The sequence below is a fragment of the Xyrauchen texanus genome, chromosome 8 (genome assembly GCF_025860055.1).
Source record: "Xyrauchen texanus isolate HMW12.3.18 chromosome 8, RBS_HiC_50CHRs, whole genome shotgun sequence".
In the NCBI taxonomy this organism is placed as follows: Eukaryota; Metazoa; Chordata; class Actinopteri; order Cypriniformes; family Catostomidae; genus Xyrauchen; species Xyrauchen texanus.
Genome location: NC_068283.1, coordinates 31,067,353 through 31,087,755, shown reverse-complemented (window position 1 = coordinate 31,087,755; position 20,403 = coordinate 31,067,353). Strand labels below are relative to the sequence as shown.

Here is a 20,403-nt window from a genome sequence, read left to right as displayed (position 1 = left end):
GAGACTATATGCAAGCACGCCCACAACCTAAACCGTTCAGTGTCTTTAAAAGTAGAATGCCTGGCAGAAGAATTCTCAGTCCATGCTGTTACAAGTTCTGCTGGTCCAACTGGACAGGCAACTCGGCTAATTGTAAACTAGAGAAAATTTTCCCATGAAACAGGAACATGGGAAAAAGTTATATAATTTAGATCTGAAGTATCTACAAAGTCCATTCATTAAAAATAAAATAATTAAACTTTCCAGTAAAGTTTGTAAAGACTATACTTGTACTTGATGACATTTTTATTTTGTTCAGTGCCAAGGAAAATTAAGAAATCTTTTATTGCCATTACAACTCCTTTGCCAGGAAACAACATAGCAACTCCATTCATATGATTCCAAGAATAAATAATGGGAATATGACTGCAGGCAAGGGTTACTGTGGCTGTTTAATTTATTCTTAATGGACAGGTATAATGTTTGGAATGAGCCATAAAGCTACTTTCAAGACTGATGCAAGTTGAGGTCATAATTATCTATCAAACAGATCATTAACATACTTTGTGAGAGAAACACTGAAGCTAATAATTGATTCAGTGCTAAAAAAAAAAATCCAAATGAAGCCAACAAATTTCCTGTCGTAAATGTGCACACAGTGAAAAGATGGAAGATTGCTCTGGTAATGAGTCATGCAGATTTAAAGTTGGCATGTGGAAAATTAGATTAAGCAAAATGTGCAATTTCCACCTTTTTAACTAATCTATCTGCTTTTCAACCATGCATTGAGCTGAATATCTGTTGATATAGCATTTTCTTTTTTAGTAAGAAAGCATTCAGACAGTATTAAAAGAAACAGCACACACAAAGTCTTACAGTATCAGGAATTTTATTTAATATATATGCATATAATTCTGTTTTTGTTAATTGTTTAATTTATTATACCATAAGCATATACATAGACTAAAACCGTCCATAGCTCATTTCTCTTGACAATCTAGCCATATATTTTAATGATCTTGTAAAATAATTCCTTATAAGATTCAGGGAAAAATAGATTTCAGAAAGAGATAACAGCCAATTATTTTTCACACCCAAAGCGAAAAAAAAAAATGAAACGCAAAACATACTTTAAAAAGGACAAAAGTTCGAAATCCCTTTTCAGTTTAAAAAAAAACAACAACATAACACCAGCAATAATCATAATAACAGCCATTAAAAGGACATTATGATATCTGCCTCCTTTGTAGGTTTTCAAATCATATACTGTATGCGTGCAGGTTTACATGTGAGAAATACATCCGTAAATGTGTTGTGTAAATCAGTAGCATGTATGTGTGCACGAGTGTGTTTCTGTGTAATAAGACTGTTTACGGTCCCCATGGTCCATTCATAAGCAATTGCCAAGAATACAGTAATATAATTAACCTTTGCCTTGGTAATTAATTGTTTCCCTCAGGTCAAAGAATGGTATGATCTCCCTCCTCATGGGGAAGCAGAGAAGAGCAGCTTCAGGTTGGAACAGACAGGCATGGGAAGCAAATGACCATCATTGTCCGTTACACATCACCCTAATAATAAGTGAGGTGGGGGACTGAGGAAAAAGATGAAGACAGAAGCATAGAAAGAAAACGGACAGAAAGGGAGGATAACAATGTGTCCACCCCTGACACAGGAATAGGTATAACAGAAACAGAACGAAATTGCACTAAAAACCGAAACAAAAAGTTTGGTCATGGAGACACAAAGAGCAGGTGCACTGATTGAGTAATTTCACATGATTGACGTGCGAGTGCTTTCACCAGGTGAACTTGCTCTGCAGTCAGGGCTCGACTCAATGGGATTTTACACAGGGGGGTGCATTAATTTATGCAAATAACACCCTGTATTTATGCAAAACAGGTTCACACTGTGCAATTTTTACTCTTCCCACTTAAACATGCTTTTCTCAGCCATGATTGGCCAATGGGGATTTTGCAAAAAACAGTATGGGGGGGGGTTATTTACTTAAAAATGCAAGAAAGCCAAGTCATTTTTGCAAGAGGGAGAAAAAAATTTGATTTTACCTGTGACGCAATGCATGCAGAGTCAGCCAATCGGAGACTAGATAAACACAAGGTTAGCCAATCACAGGCAAGAGAGGCATGAGGTCAGCAAGCCCTGTGGAAAAGCCCTTTGAAAAGTTCTGACATCACAGGGAGGGAATGAGAAAAATTTTCTATGGCTCTGAAAGAGTTAAGCTTGGCTATGATTCCTCAATTGATCCAGGACAAGTGAAGAACAAAGGATGACGCAAAAAAAAGAACAGTCTTAACGTAGAGTGAGGGACCAATATTTGCAATAAGAACAAAGATGGATGGTGGGGAGCTATGCGTGACTTATTATAAAGGAATCATGGCAACAGTTGCCATGGACATAGTAACCAATGGCAACTATTGTTATTTTCAAAGAAATCAGTATCACCCCCCCCCAATAAAAGGGGAAAAGAATGCATGATGAAGGTCTGCACAGCAAAGAGCCACCATGAAATGAACAAATGAGGAGAAATCATCTAACAGGTTGAAGAAAGAGAGAAAGAGGGAAAGAAAGCCAGCATATAAAAGATGATACGGATGGCTTAATTTTCCAAGAGCACTGCCAAGAAAAGTCACAGTTCTAACACAGAACATGATATTTTACAGCAGATGATATCCGGGATATTATTCCATAACTGGCAATCTTTCCTCTTTTTATCCTGCCATTTCTCTTTAACGTGAAATATTTATCATCAATAATTAAAACAATACCTCTTTCTCACAATAAAAAAAAAAAAAGATAAAAAGTCCAAGCTCATTATGTAACATTTGTCTTTGAATTAATAAAAAAAAAAAATGAAACAAGCAATGACATATTTTCAAAAGATATTCAAATATAAATTTCCAACATTACAAAACACGATTTGTAACTGATCGTAACATTCAAATTACAGTGTACAAACAGATCTCAAACGTACAATACTCCAATGAAATTCAAAACCACTTATATACACACACACACACACACACAAGTCAGTGCCTATCGTAAAGAATCTCTTTCTCTCTCCACCTCTGATGGAATGAAAAAAACACCCAGAACAACACAGACCAGTAAAGAGACACCCTCTAGAGAGACATTAAGAGAAAGAGAGAGAGAGGGTTTCGACAGAAAGGGTGAAAGATGCAATTGTTTCAGAGAGTAGGAGCTGTGCAGTATGCAATGAGAATAGAGAGTCTGACAGCCCCCATTAATGGATTTATGATAAGAGGTTATAAGCCCAAACTAGTACACAGCTTCCCAGCAAGAGAGATGGACAGATAATAGAAAGCTGAAGTTTTAAATGTAAATTCTTTTTTTTAATAATTTTTGTCTTGTAATGTATATATGTTTTCGCAGGTTGCCTGTAGTTATCGTAATCTTAGACTTCACACTGCTTGGTCATTCTCCGTGATGGCTGAAAAAAAAATGAAAAAAAGATTCAGGATTACTGAACTGTGTACAGAGGACATTACTTGTCAAGATAATTCCAGAGCTAATTCATGTACACTGTCTAACTTCTCAAACCAGAAAACATTACAGTGAGGTATAAAAGTCTGGAAAATCTGGGATTGAAAATGTTAGGATCTTAGTTTTAGGGTTTCAGTCAAATATTATGACTTAAATTAATGGGATTAATTAATTAATTTTGTCTTTGCCATGATGACAGTTTTATATTACTTCACTAGTTGTTTTGCAAGATACTAATCCTCAGTTTGAAGTGCAATTTCAAGGCTTGGGGTATTAATTAGGTGAGTCATTGGATAAGTGTTTTGTTCCATAGCCAATCAAACCGATAATTTCTTAAGGGGGCAAATAATATTGACCTTTTTTAAATAATTATTTGATTCCAGGCAAATTGAAATAAATAATAATAATAATAATATAATAAGAAATACTGTGTTAAAATCCCCTTGCTCTGTAAAACATCACTTGGGAAATATTTGAAAAATAATTGAAATTTCATAGGGGGGCTAATAATTTTGTCTTCAACTGTACAAAAAAAAATACTCAATATTGGTGAGCCCCTCACACTAATATTGATCTATCATATAAAGTTTTGAGAGCTACGTGTATATGTTTTTTGTACCAGTCTCTTTCAGGATCCCTGGTAGTTGGCCTGGAAGCGTGCAGTCTCCTCAAAGATGAGTTCTTTCAGCTTCTCTTTAGGAAGGTCGTCCAGCTCCATGTTGAAAGTGAAGGGTTCTTCAGCAACTGGCTAAATGTGCAAACAATGTAAACCACTGTCAGGCTTAACAAAAGTTATGGAATTTTACAGCTGATAGATTGGTCAGGGTGTGAGAGAGATAAAGACTCAAGGAAACCGAGAGATGAATGGATATCGACAGAGAGAGAGAGAGAGACATACCTCATCAGAGGGGTCAAAGTACTGTTCCAGGTAGGGGTGGGCCAGTGCTTCCTCCACGGTTATACGTTTGATGGGGTTAAAGGTTAACATACGGTCCAACAAATCCAGAGCTGTAAAGGCAGAGCACATGCAGAAGTTTAACACTCCTATGTTGAATTTACAATGACACATTATATTCAGAAGTACAGCACACAATCAGGCACAATAGACATTTCAAAACACAATTTCATAGGCACAGAAGATGTGTATAGGCAGGATATGCAAGATGTAACAGAAAAATAAGAGTTCATTTTTTCTGATTTCCCTGTCAATATTTTGTTTGAACATACTTGCATAACGCAGCCAGACCATCGAAGACCATTTGTTCACACCCACATTTGTTCCACACTCCTACACGGTCACGCGCGCACACACACACACACACACACTGTGTGTACTCTACATATAATTTCCCCTCTCATAACCCTACACATCCTAATTCCCCAATCTGTGCATTTACCTTTGTTGTCTGCTTTGGGGAACAGCTTGTTCCATGGGATTTTTGGTTTCTGGGGTAAAGACTGAAGGTAATTCCTAGCCTTCATGTTGATGATGCAATTGAGATCATCTTGAGAGGGGGAACCCAAAATACCTGTCCAGTTGTGCAAGAAAATGAACACAGAATTCCACAATTAACATGCACACACATAATGCTACAATGAACATGTGCTGCAGAAAGTTTAACAAAATATGATTTTTTTTATATGTGCATTCTATATGTAAAATATTTTTTTTTGAAAGTATACCATGTTGCATTATTTCTGAACCTAGGCTGATTATGTTCAAGGCTGTTAGCTGATAAGGACATTGCAAGCCGTAGAAGCGAAGTCCATTAATCCATTCATTCTCCATTCATAGTTTCCTCCCATTACTGATATACAGCATGCCACTTTGTCATAACACAAGGCTGAAGATATTTAAATGGCTGTGTTCATCTCAGGCTTGTCTACACTCTAGCAACTTATTTAGGTCAGAATAAACCAGGACTGTGCTTTAAAATGACACCTAAATACAGGAGTTTAATTTTTATGCTTTAAGTTATGGCGATTTGAGGATGAGAGTGACATCAGTGTAGATGCTACAAAACGGAAATTCCTGCGATCCCATTGTACTTACCCAATATGTGGTTGAGTTGGTCCAGATAGTGCTTCCCCGGGAAGATGGGTCTGTTTGACAACATCTCAGCAAGGATGCATCCCACGGACCAGATATCAATGGACTTAGTGTAGCCCTGAAAGATAAAGAGAGAGAAAGTCAAGAGACCTATTCAGTGAAGACTTTAAATGCTGAAGACACAATCAAATATGTGGACACACCTTGGAGTTAAGCATGATCTCAGGGGCACGGTACCAGCGAGTAGCCACATACTCCGTAAGGAATCCGGTATGATCATGCTCTGGGTCGGCTATCCTTGCCAGTCCAAAGTCACAGATCTAAGCATGAGGAAGAAAAATTACACTTCAAATACACACTCAATACACAATTTCAAGAAAAATATCTGTCTGGCTCCAGGCCTTGATTCTGACCTTGAGGTCGCAAGTGGTGTTGATGAGAAGGTTCGAGGGCTTCAGGTCTCTGTGCAGCACATTGGCAGAGTGAATGTATTTCAGCCCTCGCAGTATCTGGTACAGAAAGTAGCAGATATGATCATTGCTGAGTTGCTGTGTCTTCAGCAATTTGTAAAGGTCGGTCTCCATCAGGTCCTGTACGATATAGCTAAAGTGCAGTTAAAGAATTACAACACCTCACAGAACAAATCTTAAATGGAAAGGGGTTGAAATTGGAAAAGTGGCTTGTAAAGAACCCACATTAGTTTCAGAGACAACTGCCATTTAAAAAAAACACTAGCTCAAAAACAAACACCACCTTTTTCATGCAATATGTCGATCACTATACATCCCGTCTTTTAATCCTATTTTCAGATAATCCAGAGACAAGTCTGTCCATTTCAAAGACTTCGAATTTATTACGATGCATCTTTGCCAATATATGGCCATTTTCGGGTTATTGCTATTGACTAATAATGGCCTGGTTGGTTAATTCATGGAAGAGTTTCCTTTCCCTTCCGTCAGTTCCAAAATCTTTGATAATGCAATTTTTAGCTATTTTTGGTAAATTGAGTAAATATTGTGTAAAATAAGATTTCAATAAATTTTAGCAAATGTAATGTTCGTCTCATGTGCTTTATCTATATTTCAGGATATGCATATATCAGCAACCTTGCATTCTAGATACCTTACATAAAAAAAAATCCATATCATATACCCATCAATCACTAGTACTGCCTACAAAATGCATTGGTGTATGCAATTATTCATCATAGTAAATTATGGGCCTATTGGCGTGCATGTTTAAGGATACACATCCCTCATATAATCGATGCGGCGTGCTCTCAAGATGTCATTGATGCCGATGATGTTCTCATGGCGGAACCGCAGGAGAATTTTGATCTCCCTCAGGGTGCGCTGGCAGTAGGTCTGGTGTTCAAATGGACTGATCTTCTTAATGGCCACTCGGATCTTATTCACATGATCAAAAGCGGAGCTGCAGGCAGCGATGAGAAACAGTGGGAAGAAGTATGTGTAAAAAAAATCAATGGAGACAAGCTTGTTTTTGCAGCTAATTCATGAATAATGTTGAACAATTAAAATTTAAAAGGATCAAAAATCAGAAACAGATCCTAAACTGCAAACAACTGTGCTATATTGAGACATTTCTCTGCAGCTGATTTCAGCTAACAAAAGGAAGACTGCATACTTCCAACAAAATAGATAATGCAGAGTATAACATTTAGTACATAATGCCCAATAAACTACGTACCTCATCAGTCAGTTGAGGACTGTTGTCCTGTGAGGAGGACGGTTTTAAATTATTATTGGTGAATGAGTATTTTTTTCAAGTAAATGTTCAGTTAAAGTTCATATCATGTGCATTAGCTTAAATATATTACACCATATTTGCTCATTAAAAAAATATATAAGCTAAAAAGAGAAAGACAGCATTCTTAAAGGAATAGTTCACCCATAAATGAAAATTCTCATCATTTACTCACTCTCATGTCATCCCAGATGGATGTGTATGACTTTAATTAATCTGCTGAACACAAACATTTTACACTTTGTCCTAACCAGACACAACACCGTGATATTCATACACTAAAATGAGGATAATTGACAATAAAATCCAGAAAACTGAGCAATCACAGATGGAAAAGTCTGTTTATTGAATGCATCTTGCAGTAGAAAGCACCATAACGCTTTCTACTGCAAGCCCATAGTGAAGTGAACAAGACCTCAAGCACAACATTCGGAAAGTGTGCGACATCCTCGGCCAAAATCAAGTTGTTCTGAGCCGGTTAGTGATATGGTGGCTTTAATATACTGTAAAAAAGGAAAATTTTAGACCCATTTGTTGGCTGCGTGGCACAGAAATGGAAACCATTACAAAAACAGAAAACCCAGTCGCTTGTGCGTCACAGCTGGTTAGGACACTGTATTAGAAGAATTTTGTAGAGCTGCAAATAACAATCATTTTGATAATCGACTAATCTAATGATTATTAGAACGATTATTCGTCAATTATTGCAACGATGAATCATTTGCTCTTAACCGACTATTCATCTTGTGCCCCAACTTAAAAGGTTGTAAACGTGCTTACTAACAATAAAGAGGAAAAAAAAATCTTTTAAAAATAGATCTAAAATATATAATTGAATTTAAGAAGAAAAAAACACCAAGTTTAATTCTGTAAAAAAAAAAATTCACTGCATAAAAGTTATTGTTATCAAGTGTTTGTCTTTTCCATTTAAAATAGTCCACAAATCTTTCAAACAAGATATATTTTACTTAAGCAACATAAGATATTTAGATTGGTTTAAGAGAACGTTTCTTAAATATAAATGTATTTTGTATACAAGTGTATTTTTTCACATGGTTATACTTCTGCAAGTGCATTAAAGATAAAATATACTTTTATTCAAGATAATATATTCGCTGAAATCTCTGCAATCTTAAATGCTGCTCTCAGGTGAATTAATCTTTTAAGGAGTTTAAGATATTTCAAAAACGTAACTTGTTGCAAGTTACATGGGGAGAAGACTACACTGTCTCCTTGTTCACTTTGACCCATATTTAACTCACAAAAATGCTCTTAATAAAGCTGCCCTTTGCTGATAAGACACACACAATGACACATACTGTATATTATGTAATAAGTTGCAACTTATTCAATAATTCACAAGCCATCATGTTATAATCTAGCTGCAGTGAGTGTACGCGCAATGGACGAGCGTGCCCACCCCAGTGTGCCTCAGCCGGGTGCAGTTTCAATCTCTCTCCCCTTAGATCGGGTCACTTCACGTGACTGTGCGCACAGAGAAATGCCAGTTAAGAGTTTATACTTATTTACATGACCTGCTTAATAAAGGCTGCATTAAAGATATAACACTGGGGTTTTCCTTGTTTACTCTTCTTCATTTCACAATGAGAGTGCTTCTGTACTCTCATGCGATCTACATCACCTGAAGCTGTTTGGAAAGTTTGGAGTGTATCTGGAATGTGAGCTGTGTACTTCCTCTCCACAGTCAGGCACGAACTGACGTGCTCCTCTCACACCATCATTAGAGTTTCATATGATATTATTTTACGTTAAATGAGATTAAACGACATCTATATTGACGATAACGTCAACCAAACGTTTCAGCCCTTTTCTTTTGCTTTCAGTGATTCACATTCTTAGTGCAGATAGACACCTATTGGGCAGGGAGGAGAATTTATAGTTAAAAGGACTTATCGATCTGTTTCTCAGCAACATCTATCATATCGCGCCTGAAAACATGGATTTAACAACTGGAGTTGTGTGGATTACTTTTATGCTGCCTTTATGTGCTTTTAGAGCTCAAAATGTTGGTACCCATTCACTTGCATTTTATGGAACTACAGAGCTGAGATATTCTTCTAAAGATTTTAGTTTGTGTTCAGCAGAACTCATACACATCTGGGATAGCATGAGGGTGAGTAAATGATGAGAGCACGTAATTGACTGGTGAAATATCACATTAAGAACGCAATAAGTAAATAATGCAAAGTGTTTTGTACATGCCTAATATCCTTTTGTTAAACATTTGTCTAACCACAGATGGCCCTTTTTATTATTAATATTACTGGGGGCTTTGTTTACACTCTCTAGCTAAACCTGACAGTCATCATGAGGATGTAGGACAGAGCAAAGCTCTCAGCTCGTAATTTTGCAGCGTATCTACTCTGTTTACCATCATTTAACCGCCCATCTTCAGATCTTTTTATCAGTAGACAGTGCATCTTGAAAATGGTTAGCAAGTGTTAGTTCAAAACCGCCGAAATTTTGCAGCCCCATTTGGCCGCATCTTAACCACGCCTGTTTTATGAGCTGCTCGGACTGAGATGTCAAGACTGCTAGTGGTGAAGCTAACAGCCTTAGCATGCGGTTTCAGCCTACAAACTCAAATAAACGCCGAACCCCTCCCCCTAAATTCACGTGTGACGTTCAACATCAAACGGGCTTCTTTGAACGAGTGTTCTCGGTAACACGGATTCACGTGTAGTGGAGATAGTGGCCAAGTCTCAAGCCTAGTGTGCTGCCCATTCTTTAACTTATCGAGCATTCAAACGCGTCTATAATGCCCAAACACGCAGACTCCGAGCAACAGCCATGCTGGATTAAATACAATTTCTCCAATAAAATAAAATTGATAAAGGTCATTATTTTCCATAATGTAATGATAAAAATTAAACTTTCATATATTTTAGATTCATTGCACACCAACTGAAATATTTCAGGTCTTTTATTGTTTTAATACTGATGATTTTGGCATACAGCTCATGAAAACCCAAAATTCCTATCTCAAAAAATTAGCATATTTCATCCGACTAATAAAAGAAGTGTTTTTAATACCAAAAAAAAAGTCAACCTTCAAATAATTATGTTCAGTTATGCACTCAATACTTGATCGGGAATCCTTTTGCAGAAATGACTGCTTCAATGCGGCGTGGCATGGAGGCAATCAGCCTGTGGCACTGCTGAGGTGTTATGGAGGCCTAGGATGCTTCGATAGCGGCCTTAAGCTCATCCAGAGTGTTGGGTCTTGCGTCTCTCAACTTTCTCTTCACAATATCCCACAGATTCTCTATGGGGTTCAGGTCAGGAGAGTTGGCAGGCCAATTGAGCACAGTAATACCATGGTCAGTAAACCATTTACCAGTGGTTTTGGCACTGTGAGCAGGTGCCAGGTCGTGCTGAAAAATGAAATCTTCATCTCCATAAAGCTTTTCAGCAGATGGAAGCATGAAGTGCTCCAAAATCTCCTGATAGCTAGCTGCATTGACCCTGCCCTTGATAAAACACAGTGGACCAACACCAGCAACTGACATGGCACCCCAGACCATCACTGACTGTGGGTACTTGACACTGGACTTCAGGCATTTTGGCATTTCCTTCTCCCCAGTCTTCCTCCAGACTCTGGCACCTTGATTTCGAATGACATGCAAAATTTGCTTTCATCCGAAAAAAGTACTTTGGACCACTGAGCAACAGTCCAGTGCTGCTTCTCTGTAGCCCAGGTCAGGCGCTTCTGCCGCTGTTTCTGGTTCAAAAGTGGCTTGACCTGGGGAATGCGGGGATGTTTCTACTCCAGACTCAGTCCACTGCTTCCGCAGGTCCCCAAGGTCTGGAATCGGTCCTTCTCCACAATCTTCCTCAGGGTCCGGTCACCTCTTCTCGTTGTGCAGCGTTTTTTGCCACACTTTTGCCTTCCCACAGACTTCCCACTGAGGTGCCTTGATACAGCACTCTGGGAACAGCCTATTTATTCAGAAATTTCTTTCTGTGTCTTACCCTCTTGCTTGAGGGTGTCAATGATGGCCTTCTGGACAGCAGTCAGGTCGGCAGTCTTACCCATGATTGCGGTTTTGAGTAATGAAACAGGCTGAGAGTTTTTAAAAGCCTCAGGAATCTTTTGCAGGTGTTTAGAGTTAATTAGTTGATTCAGATGATTAGGTTAATAGCTTGTTTAGAGACCCTTTTCATGATATGCTAATTTTTCATGAGCTGTATGCCAAAATCATCAGTATTAAAACAATAAAAGACCTGAAATATTTCAGTTGGTGTGCAATGAATCTAAAATATATGAAAGTTTAATTTTTATCATTACATTATGGAAAATAATGACCTTTATCACAATATGCTAATTTTTTGAGAAGGACCTGTATTTTCATTTCCCATTTGCTCAAAGACCAAAAGAAAGAAATACACTATTACGTTTGAATGACTTTCCAGAAGAGGAAAAAAATAGAGAGAGTAGTGGATGAAGACTTACGTTGGGAGAAGATGCCAAATTTACGGACACTCTCTCAGCAACTGTCATCGAAACCACCTCACAGCTGTGGTAATTAATTTTTTTAAACTAATTCCCGGTTAATATAACAATAAGCATAATGTTATAAATTTACACTATACATTTAAAAAATGGCTAATATTCAAAAAAATTGCGAGATTAACGCTGATAGATAAAGGCGGAAACGCGTCATCACAGTCGGTGAAAAAAGGTCTATTACTCGCAATTTGTTGCCAACTTGAGATTCTGGGAAGGATATGCAGGGAGGAAACTTGTTGAGCCGACCAAATTATTGTTGCTTTGATGTTGCGCTGAAAAACATCGTTTATATCTTCCATGTTGTCATCTTTGAAATGGGCATGAGAGCATCAAATCAACACCCTTTTTTCTATACTACGGAGGCGCTAATCGGGAACAGCCCACTAAACATCGCCCTGATCTAGCAGTGTCACAACTAAAGAGTACGACTGCAAACACAAACAGTTTTCTCTTACCAGACCATCCCGTAGGCCCCCTCCCCGATGTACTGTAGATCGGTGTAGCGGGGGCCGACGTCAAAATTCTGTCCCTTCACAGATTCCAGGCCAGGCTTGGATCCCGCTGCTCCATTCGCTCCCCCGGGCGCGACCGCTCCTCCGGCTCCGGCGGCGCTGCTATTCGAGCCCGCTGCTCCGGCTACCGCCGCGCTACTGCCCGATTCCGCCATCGTTTCTGTCCAAAAATCAGTCGCTTTCGCACAGTTTGAGGGGGAGGGGGGCTCGTATCGCGTGTCGTATCAACGACAGGTTTATCGGATAGCAAAAGCTGCCGTTTTACTTTGCACTTCCCTGACAGTCGAAGAGTAGACAGTTAAGGGCCCCCTTTTGGATGCGACTGAGTGCGGATCGAGAGTGCATGCAAACGGATCGGGGGCGCGAGCGCGCATTTGTCCTGTGCAACATTCGTGTGCGCGCGCGTGACAGGCCCAAAAGCAGACGCGTTTATACACAGCGCGCGCAGCGAGAGGCGCTGGAAATGCTGGAGTGGGTGTGCAGATTGCCTCCCACGGTTACAGCCCCTCTGCCGTGATTTACAGTTTGTGGTTGGAACCTACAATAGGAAGAAGAGGGTACATGTTGAAGATGCAAGATAAATACTCCAAATCGGCAAGCACTGGAACAAAATAAAGCAGACACAAAAACGATGTAGTTAATAACTGCACATACTACAATTATGATTGTTTAAAAAAATTTACTTTAAAGATTAGTTATATCATTTTTTTTATAGGGCCAAATTATTAATTCATTTGTCTCATGTATAGGCTAGGCCTATATCATGAAATACGTATAGATATATTCACACATAGGGTATGCTGGGTATTTAACCTCTAATCCATATATCTATATATATATATATATATATATACTATATAAGAAATTATGTTTTGCATAAAGAAAATAAAGCCTACATTTAGACAAGATTTTTGTGTTGAGGCAATATTTTCAGGACATGAGTTATGTAAAATTTACCCACCAATTCTCATTACCGTAACGCATCTGGAATTTGACTTCAAAAATGAGGCAGACCCATTGTTTTAAATAATGATTGTAATTACTGTAACACGTTCATTTTTGTTTTTACTTTACTACAGAAAAGATTCTGTTGTAGTGGTAAAAAAAAAGAAAGAAATGAAATTCCAGGAGAGCACTGCTTTTTTTTTTTTTAATAATTCACAATTTGTATAATCTATAATTTTTTCACATTGTCATAATGAGAGTTGGGGGTAAATTATGAATAACTGTCATGATTGGGATGTTTCAATGAATTTAGAAGTAGAGTTTGGCGACGGCTTCCAATTTTGCGCCATTTCATTATTTATATGTTAAATATAACTTATATTTTTAAATTTTTTTATTATTATTATGGAGTAAAATAGGACTCTCCGACTGAAAGTACTGCATTAGGCACCAATGCATGTCATGGTTTATACAAAATCCATTATTTGGGGCCGATGTTTACAACAGTATACTGACTTCACAAGAGATATAAACATCTACTAGTGAGATTGCAAATCATGACCTCTCACAGTTTATGCCAGTGCTCTTACATTAAGCAATATTAAGCATATTCTATCTTATATAATACACCATAAAAGAGTATTACTATCTTTTTTAAGAATTTAATTACTATTTAACATATTTCTTGAAAATAGATTTTCTTTGAGAATTTACAGGTATCAATATAACATTTTGACATATATTTGACAATATAACATATTATTATAAATAATAATAAATTGTAAAACTAATATAAAAAGGGTCTAACTTTACAGAATCACCAAAAAAAAATACAAATGTTGGGCTGATACAGAAGTTTGGGGATATATTCCTTTTCACAAAATTTTAAAAGTCAATACAAAATAAGTGGTCAACTGTTACTTCATAGTGATGACAAAAGGAACAATTATCCAAAAGTCATTTAACTTTGTTAGTAATTTACAGTTTAACCATTACAAATAAACTTAAGAGAGACTCTAACTACAGAAGAAACATTTTCCGAAGAAGCCAGAATTCTTTCCATTTTGTATAATTCAATCTGTTATTCCAAAAGCTTACAGCCTACAAGCAGGTAAGAAATATGGATAACACTTTATAATAAGTTTACATTTGTTAACATTAGAAAACATGTTAGGTATCATCAGTGTTGGGGAGTAACGGAATACAATGTAACAGGATTATGTATTTAAAATACAAAATATAAGTAACTGTATTCCACTACAATTACTATTTAAATAATTGTTAATTATAATACAGTTAAATTCAAAAAGTATTTTGATTACTGAAGCGATTACTTTGCATTTTATTGTAATTTATTTAATTTAATATTTAGTCATTTCAGATGGAAAACATTTATCCATATAAATGATGCGATCCAAAGTGAATTTGAACAGAGGTGAAACACTTTCTTATGATGTTACATTCATACGAGCAGACAGAGAAGTAAGTTTGGAGCAGAAGAAATAGGTGTAAATTGTCAGCTCTACGCTAAGCTAAAATGCTATTTCTAGCCATTTTACATGCACATATTACAGACACAGTCATATTTGTTTATCAAGAAAATTCACGTTGGATCATAATTTTGAATACGTTACTGACCTTGAGTAATCTAATGAAATACGTTACAAATTACATTTTACAGCATGTATTCTTTAATCTGTAGTGGAGTACATTTCAAAAGTAACCCTCACAACCCTGTATATCATGAACAAACAATGAACAATAGATTTTTTTTACAGTAGGTCTATTTATTATTATTTGTTGATGTTTGTTAATAAAATACAATTGTTCATTGTTAGTTCATAACGCATTAACTGATTTTAACATATACAATATCGTTGTCAGTTCATGTTAACAAATGCGACAGTATTTTAAAGCGTTGCCGAAATCTGTTACGCCAGTGCTCATGATCATTATCTGGTCGCATGCATTACGTCACTGCAAAGGCTGGGCAGAGATCGCTCGCTTCCTGGTTGCTGCAGCTTTGAATGTGTTGTGGACTGATTTGGAATGAAAGCGCTTTCCCAGCACTGGGTTGCGTCGGTGCATTTAGCGTTGAGTCTTATTGGGCTTCCATACGCCGTTGGCACAAGTGGGACCTGGTATGTAAATACATGTTTAAATATTCAGTTCAATGTTGAAGCTGTAGTAGTAATAAAACACTGTGACATCGAGATTGGCAGGTGTATTCGCGAAATAGCTTGACTGTTCTTAATATTCGCGCTTATTGGACTCTCTCGTGTGGTAGACTACTCTTCTTCTGTAGAGTAAGTGACAGGCAGGTTCCGTGGTGGTAGTAGTAGATTTCTTATATATCTTGTGCAATTTCCCCTTCAGGTTTAAATGTATAGTTTCTTTACACTTGTTTTCAGCTGGAAAAACAGCATTTCCAGTTTCTGTGCATCCAGATCTGCCTTCATGTCTTCAGCCGCGCACATCAAGGCTCGTTGCCCAGTATATCCCGGCTCAGACACAAGACGCTTTCCAGTCCCTGATGACAAAGTGGACTGGGAGACAGACTGGCCCCAGTATAACCCTGTTAACTACACCGCCCCAGTTGTGCTGAATAAGCCTGTTTGGGCTGACCCAGATATTGGGTGAGTAAAAAGTATTATAGGACAAAACGTAAAAACACCCGTAGTGAAATATTACATTGGACTGCACTTTTTCTTACTAATTTAAGAATACACTAGATGTGCACAACAAGTAACAGAAGTAGGGTACAATAGGGCTAAAGGCCCCTGAGGTAAAAGGCACTGTTAATGTTATTTTCTTCCAAAAGACTAAATGGCATCAACAACTACCACAGCAATTTCCTAAACACCTGTGTGTCACTATGCACTACTAATTTGTTCTGTTCCATGAGATCATTGCGTGCAATGTCTAAAGTTTGATTTTGAGATAATATAATCTAATATTTAATCATTTTTAAAATGTTGCAAATTTATGTAGCTCATTAATATCCTGGAAATGATTACATTTTATTTTGAGACAAAATACATATTATAATTTGTTAATGTACTCTCTGTCAATATATATTAAATTAAAGACACTGACTACCACCCCTGGAGTTACGAGTTCGAATCCAGGGAGTGCTGAGTCACTCCAGACAGGCCTCCGAAGCAACCAAATTGGCCCGGTGCTAGGGAGGGTAGAGTCACATGGGGTAACCTCCTCGTGGTCGCCATAATGTGGTTCGCTCTCGTTGGGGCGTGCGTTGAGTTGTGTGTGGATGCCGCGGAGAATAGCGTGAAGCCTCCACATGTGCTACGTCTCCGCCGTAACGCGCTCAACAAGCCACATGATAAAATATGCGGAGATATTTTTTTTTACTCATTCTGATGGTTGATATGAACATTAAGACTAAATGTATTTCCTGAATCTTGATAAACTTTGTGATTAGAAAAAAATGAAATTTTCCTTGAGGTGTGCCTTTAACCTTGTCGTACCCTATAACGATAGTGGTTGACCATATATTTTTTATTAAAAAAAATTGTTTAATCAATTAACCTATTTACACTTCCTTAAGGGCATTTTCCCTGCAGTTCAATTCTTTGGATGGATCTGTCGAGAGGAAAAGCCACAAGGGCCCATATCGTATAAAGAATGGCAGTCCACTGTGAGTGAAACATTAATAGTGCATGTCATCCCAGTTATTTGAGTATTTATAACATTTACACTATAAACCTACTGCCTTTCTTATTAGTGTCTTTATTCAATGCAAATCACTCTCAGTAATCCACATGGAAGAACTGGACTAGAAGGCCGAGGACTATTGGGCAGGTGGGGTCCTAACCATGCTGCTGACCCAATAGTTACCAGGTACTGAAGTGTGTGACATTATGCATAGTAAAACTGGTAGGCTCCACTTTCACACTCATTTCACCTACCTGATATTCTGTAACCTTTCACCTGGAACTCTCCCATGGGACCGGCCAAACTTAATTCCATGTATTGCTTTCTGTATTTTAAGCCTTGTATGCAGTCATGCATGCCAGGCACTCATTGTGCAATGGGTTAGGATTAGATGCTTCAAACACTCCCACTTTAAGCTCTCTTCATAAACCCATTACATTATCATCTTTCCTGTGGACTCCTACAGGTGGAAGAGAGACTCTGCAGGACTGCCTGTCCACCACATTAACTCTCAGCTACCTTTGCTTCAGTTTGTGTCCATCAAGAGGATTGACTGTGGGGAATGGGCCATCCCAGGGGTGAGTATACTGCCATATAAAAGCAAATCGCAGTAACTACACAATTTATTTAATTGATTTGTGAAAACAGACTGTGACAATTAATATTCCAAATTTGGCTGGAGGGGACATTCAAAGAACTGCAAAGCCATTTTTCTCACTTTCAGTGTTGCCATAGTTACAGCATTTTGGCTTTAGGGCAGTATAAACAAAGATCTTCAACTTCTATGTTTTTACTTTAAGAGAGAGTGTAACGGTCAACTAGCGTCACCATTTGTGGATACCACGCAAATTAATTGTGAGAGCTGTAAAATGACAACTACCTATTGCAAAATCTGTCTTCTCTTATCAACCAGCAATTTTATCATCGTAAACTTCACACATAGTTCATTCCAGAAAGATTGTTTAGTGTGAAACACGTTGAAGATTAGCGGACAGGCGGTCGACTTATTTAGTGATGAGCGGTTTCCTCACAAAAGCAGTTTATTCAGCACACTCAATCATCTCCTCCATAGACATCCAATACAAAATGGCTTCGTGTCTCCTTGCCAGTGTACCACCCATATAATGTCTATGGGACTGCTGCTTTATGCATTGCTAACTTTGTAGGCTTCCCTTGGTAAAGGGCTCTGGTATAAAATGGAGTGCTCATTGCCAGACATGTATTTATGGCAGTGCTCCTCCGCTACTGAATCTCCACCACCATGGCAAAAATTTGTTTTACCAAAGTTGCGAGCTTGCAGTCTGAATTGAATGTGACGAGATAAGAAAAAGTGTGTACCACGAAATTATGCCAACATGTCTTTCTATTAAGTTGTGTTTACTGGCTGCACTCTAAAACAAAGATTATGTGCAACTAGTGTTGTTTCAATCATGGAAAACTGACACTTATGAGCTGGTTCTTTTAACAGATGGCTCAAAATGACTCACTAGTTATCAGTTTGAATCAGTCTGACTTATATGCTTCGTGTTATGGTTATCACATTTGTTATCTTGTGTTCAGGGTATGGTGGACCCTGGAGAGCGCATTTCTCAAACATTGCAGCGGGAGTTCTCAGAAGAGGCAATGAACTCTCTGCAAGCATCTCCAAGTAATAGGCAAGAGATCCAAAAGCAGATCACTGAGCTTTTCAACTCACCCGGTCTTCAGGTGAGACTGTGTGAAATTATGAAAACCCAAATTGTTTATGTGCTATAAAACACAAAATGTATTTTCCCATTAGGTGTATAAAGGTTATGTAGATGATCCAAGAAACACAGATAATGCTTGGATGGAGACAGTTGCAGTAAACTTCCATGATGAATCAGGTAATTGTCAAAAACAGTATATTGATTTTTTTTTAAAATATGCTCTTCTTCCCCAGATATTTAATTAAACCATTTTCACCTAGGTAATAGTGTTAGTGAGCTTCCATTGCAAGCAGGCGATGATGCAGGTCAAGTGAGTTGGATTGACGTTGACTCATCCCTGGCCCTTTATGCAAGTCACTCGCATTTCTTGGAGACAGTTGCCAAGGAAAAAAATGCCCACTGGTAAAGAGGAAATTTTAAAAAGTGCCTTTCTGTCCTCTGTCAGGAAATAACTGAAGGGAAATCTTATTTAACAGAAGCCTAATGTGAAGAAAATCAGTCCGGTCCTGGGGCCGGTTTCACCAGGTATACGTACATTACAACTTAGCCTAGTTGTGGTTGTAAATGGGCACTTGATGAGAGTAAATGAGCATTCCACCATTATATTTAGGTAGGACATAACCCTATGTATAAACTAAATGTTTACCGAAGCCTCTGACCAGGAGTAATGGATGGAATAAAAAAGCATACTTATTTAATGACATCAGTGAGTTCATGTTTTGGCTGACAGTCTTCAATCCTTTTGCATATATGATGACGTTGGCATTTACACTCATTTACATTTACAGGAGAAAACATTATGTAAAAAACCTCTTCAGGATTAAACCGATCTAATGGTGCACTTTCCTGTGTACTCCTCCCAGTGTCAAGTTTCAACATATACGAAATATATAAAATATTAAAAATAATAAATGTCAATTTTTTCCAGCCTGTTGTATTTATTTATTGTTCCTTTCTACTGTTATCAAATATAGTTATTTACATAAGCTAAATATACTATTAATTAAGTCTTGTTTTATTACGTATTGTATTTCAATGGGGATAACATTTATTACAGCAGTTCAACCGTAACATGATCAAACTAAAGTTCCCAGCTTTTTAAATGTTCTGTGTTTTTTGAAGGCTGCTTATTGGATAAATACAGGTAAATGTCATATTATGTGACTACACATTACTTTACAGAGAGCTTACAACCTACTAGCCAAATTTTGCATTAAGAACAGGCGGTGCAACCAAATTAAGCACAAACAAATTAGTTGTTACTAAGCCTTAAGTGTGAACATTACGTCTCAACTTAAGTGAGACCTTACGCACAGCTGGTGCAACCCTACCCTGTTGCTTTGAAGTTGAAACCCAATATGGGTTACTTATTACTCATATATTTGTGCACTTTCTTAAAATCTATAAAGTATGAGGACTGTAAATGAAGGCATAAAATTCTTACTGTTACTCATCACTGAACACTACTCCCCTAGTAAGAATATGGTCAGCTTAAATATGACATTTCTCTGTAATAACCAAAGGAATAAACACTCATTCTGCATATTATTTTACCTTTTGCCAGGTATGCCATGTTTCAGTATTTTAAGGTCAATTAATTGAAAGTGGTTGAAGCACTTTTTATTTTCATCATATACTCAGACATCTAGATTAAAAAAATCTTAAACAAAGTAGCAATGTATTTTGTTAACCAACAAGTAAACTCCTTAAGAATTAACTGTTAAACAGAAAGAATTA

The 20,403-nt window shown here is 37.5% G+C and overlaps 2 protein-coding genes across 2 annotated transcripts; one reads left to right on the top strand and one right to left on the bottom strand.

Moving 5' to 3' along the window:
• Window positions 1–858: 858 nt before the first annotated feature.
• Window positions 859–12,723, bottom strand: mapk3 (mitogen-activated protein kinase 3). Its single transcript, XM_052131833.1, has 9 exons — window positions 12,302–12,723; window positions 6,800–6,982; window positions 5,965–6,154; window positions 5,755–5,871; window positions 5,555–5,669; window positions 4,899–5,030; window positions 4,400–4,509; window positions 4,121–4,249; window positions 859–3,448 (listed from the first exon to the last, which is right to left on the bottom strand). The coding sequence occupies exons 1-8, from the start codon at window positions 12,511–12,513 to the stop codon at window positions 4,130–4,132; spliced, it is 1,179 nt and encodes a 392-aa protein (XP_051987793.1). The 5' UTR covers window positions 12,514–12,723; the 3' UTR covers window positions 859–3,448; window positions 4,121–4,129.
• Window positions 12,724–15,300: 2,577 nt separating this feature from the next.
• On the top strand, window positions 15,301–19,584 carry nudt9 (nudix (nucleoside diphosphate linked moiety X)-type motif 9). Its single transcript, XM_052132406.1, has 8 exons — window positions 15,301–15,444; window positions 15,715–15,939; window positions 16,872–16,961; window positions 17,078–17,164; window positions 17,445–17,556; window positions 18,539–18,685; window positions 18,759–18,843; window positions 18,927–19,584. The coding sequence occupies exons 1-8, from the start codon at window positions 15,353–15,355 to the stop codon at window positions 19,070–19,072; spliced, it is 984 nt and encodes a 327-aa protein (XP_051988366.1). The 5' UTR covers window positions 15,301–15,352; the 3' UTR covers window positions 19,073–19,584.
• The last annotated feature ends 819 nt before the right edge of the window (window positions 19,585–20,403 follow it).

Bases quoted from the DNA above. Each gene is read 5' to 3' on its own strand.
- nudt9 (XM_052132406.1), top strand. From the start codon at position 15,353: ATGAAAGCGCTTTCCCAGCACTGGGTTGCGTCGGTGCATTTAGCGTTG. The intron at 17,557-18,538 runs GTGAGTATACTG...TCTTGTGTTCAG, and splicing joins GGGAATGGGCCATCCCAGGG to GGTATGGTGGACCCTGGAGA. The intron at 18,686-18,758 runs GTGAGACTGTGT...TTTTCCCATTAG, and splicing joins TCAACTCACCCGGTCTTCAG to GTGTATAAAGGTTATGTAGA.
- mapk3 (XM_052131833.1), bottom strand. From the start codon at position 12,513: ATGGCGGAATCGGGCAGTAGCGCGGCGGTAGCCGGAGCAGCGGGCTCG. The intron at 5,031-5,554 runs GTAAGTACAATG...ACAACTGGACAG, and splicing joins CCAACTCAACCACATATTGG to GTATTTTGGGTTCCCCCTCT. The intron at 4,510-4,898 runs GTAAATGCACAG...CTGCCTTTACAG, and splicing joins CCCCAAAGCAGACAACAAAG to CTCTGGATTTGTTGGACCGT.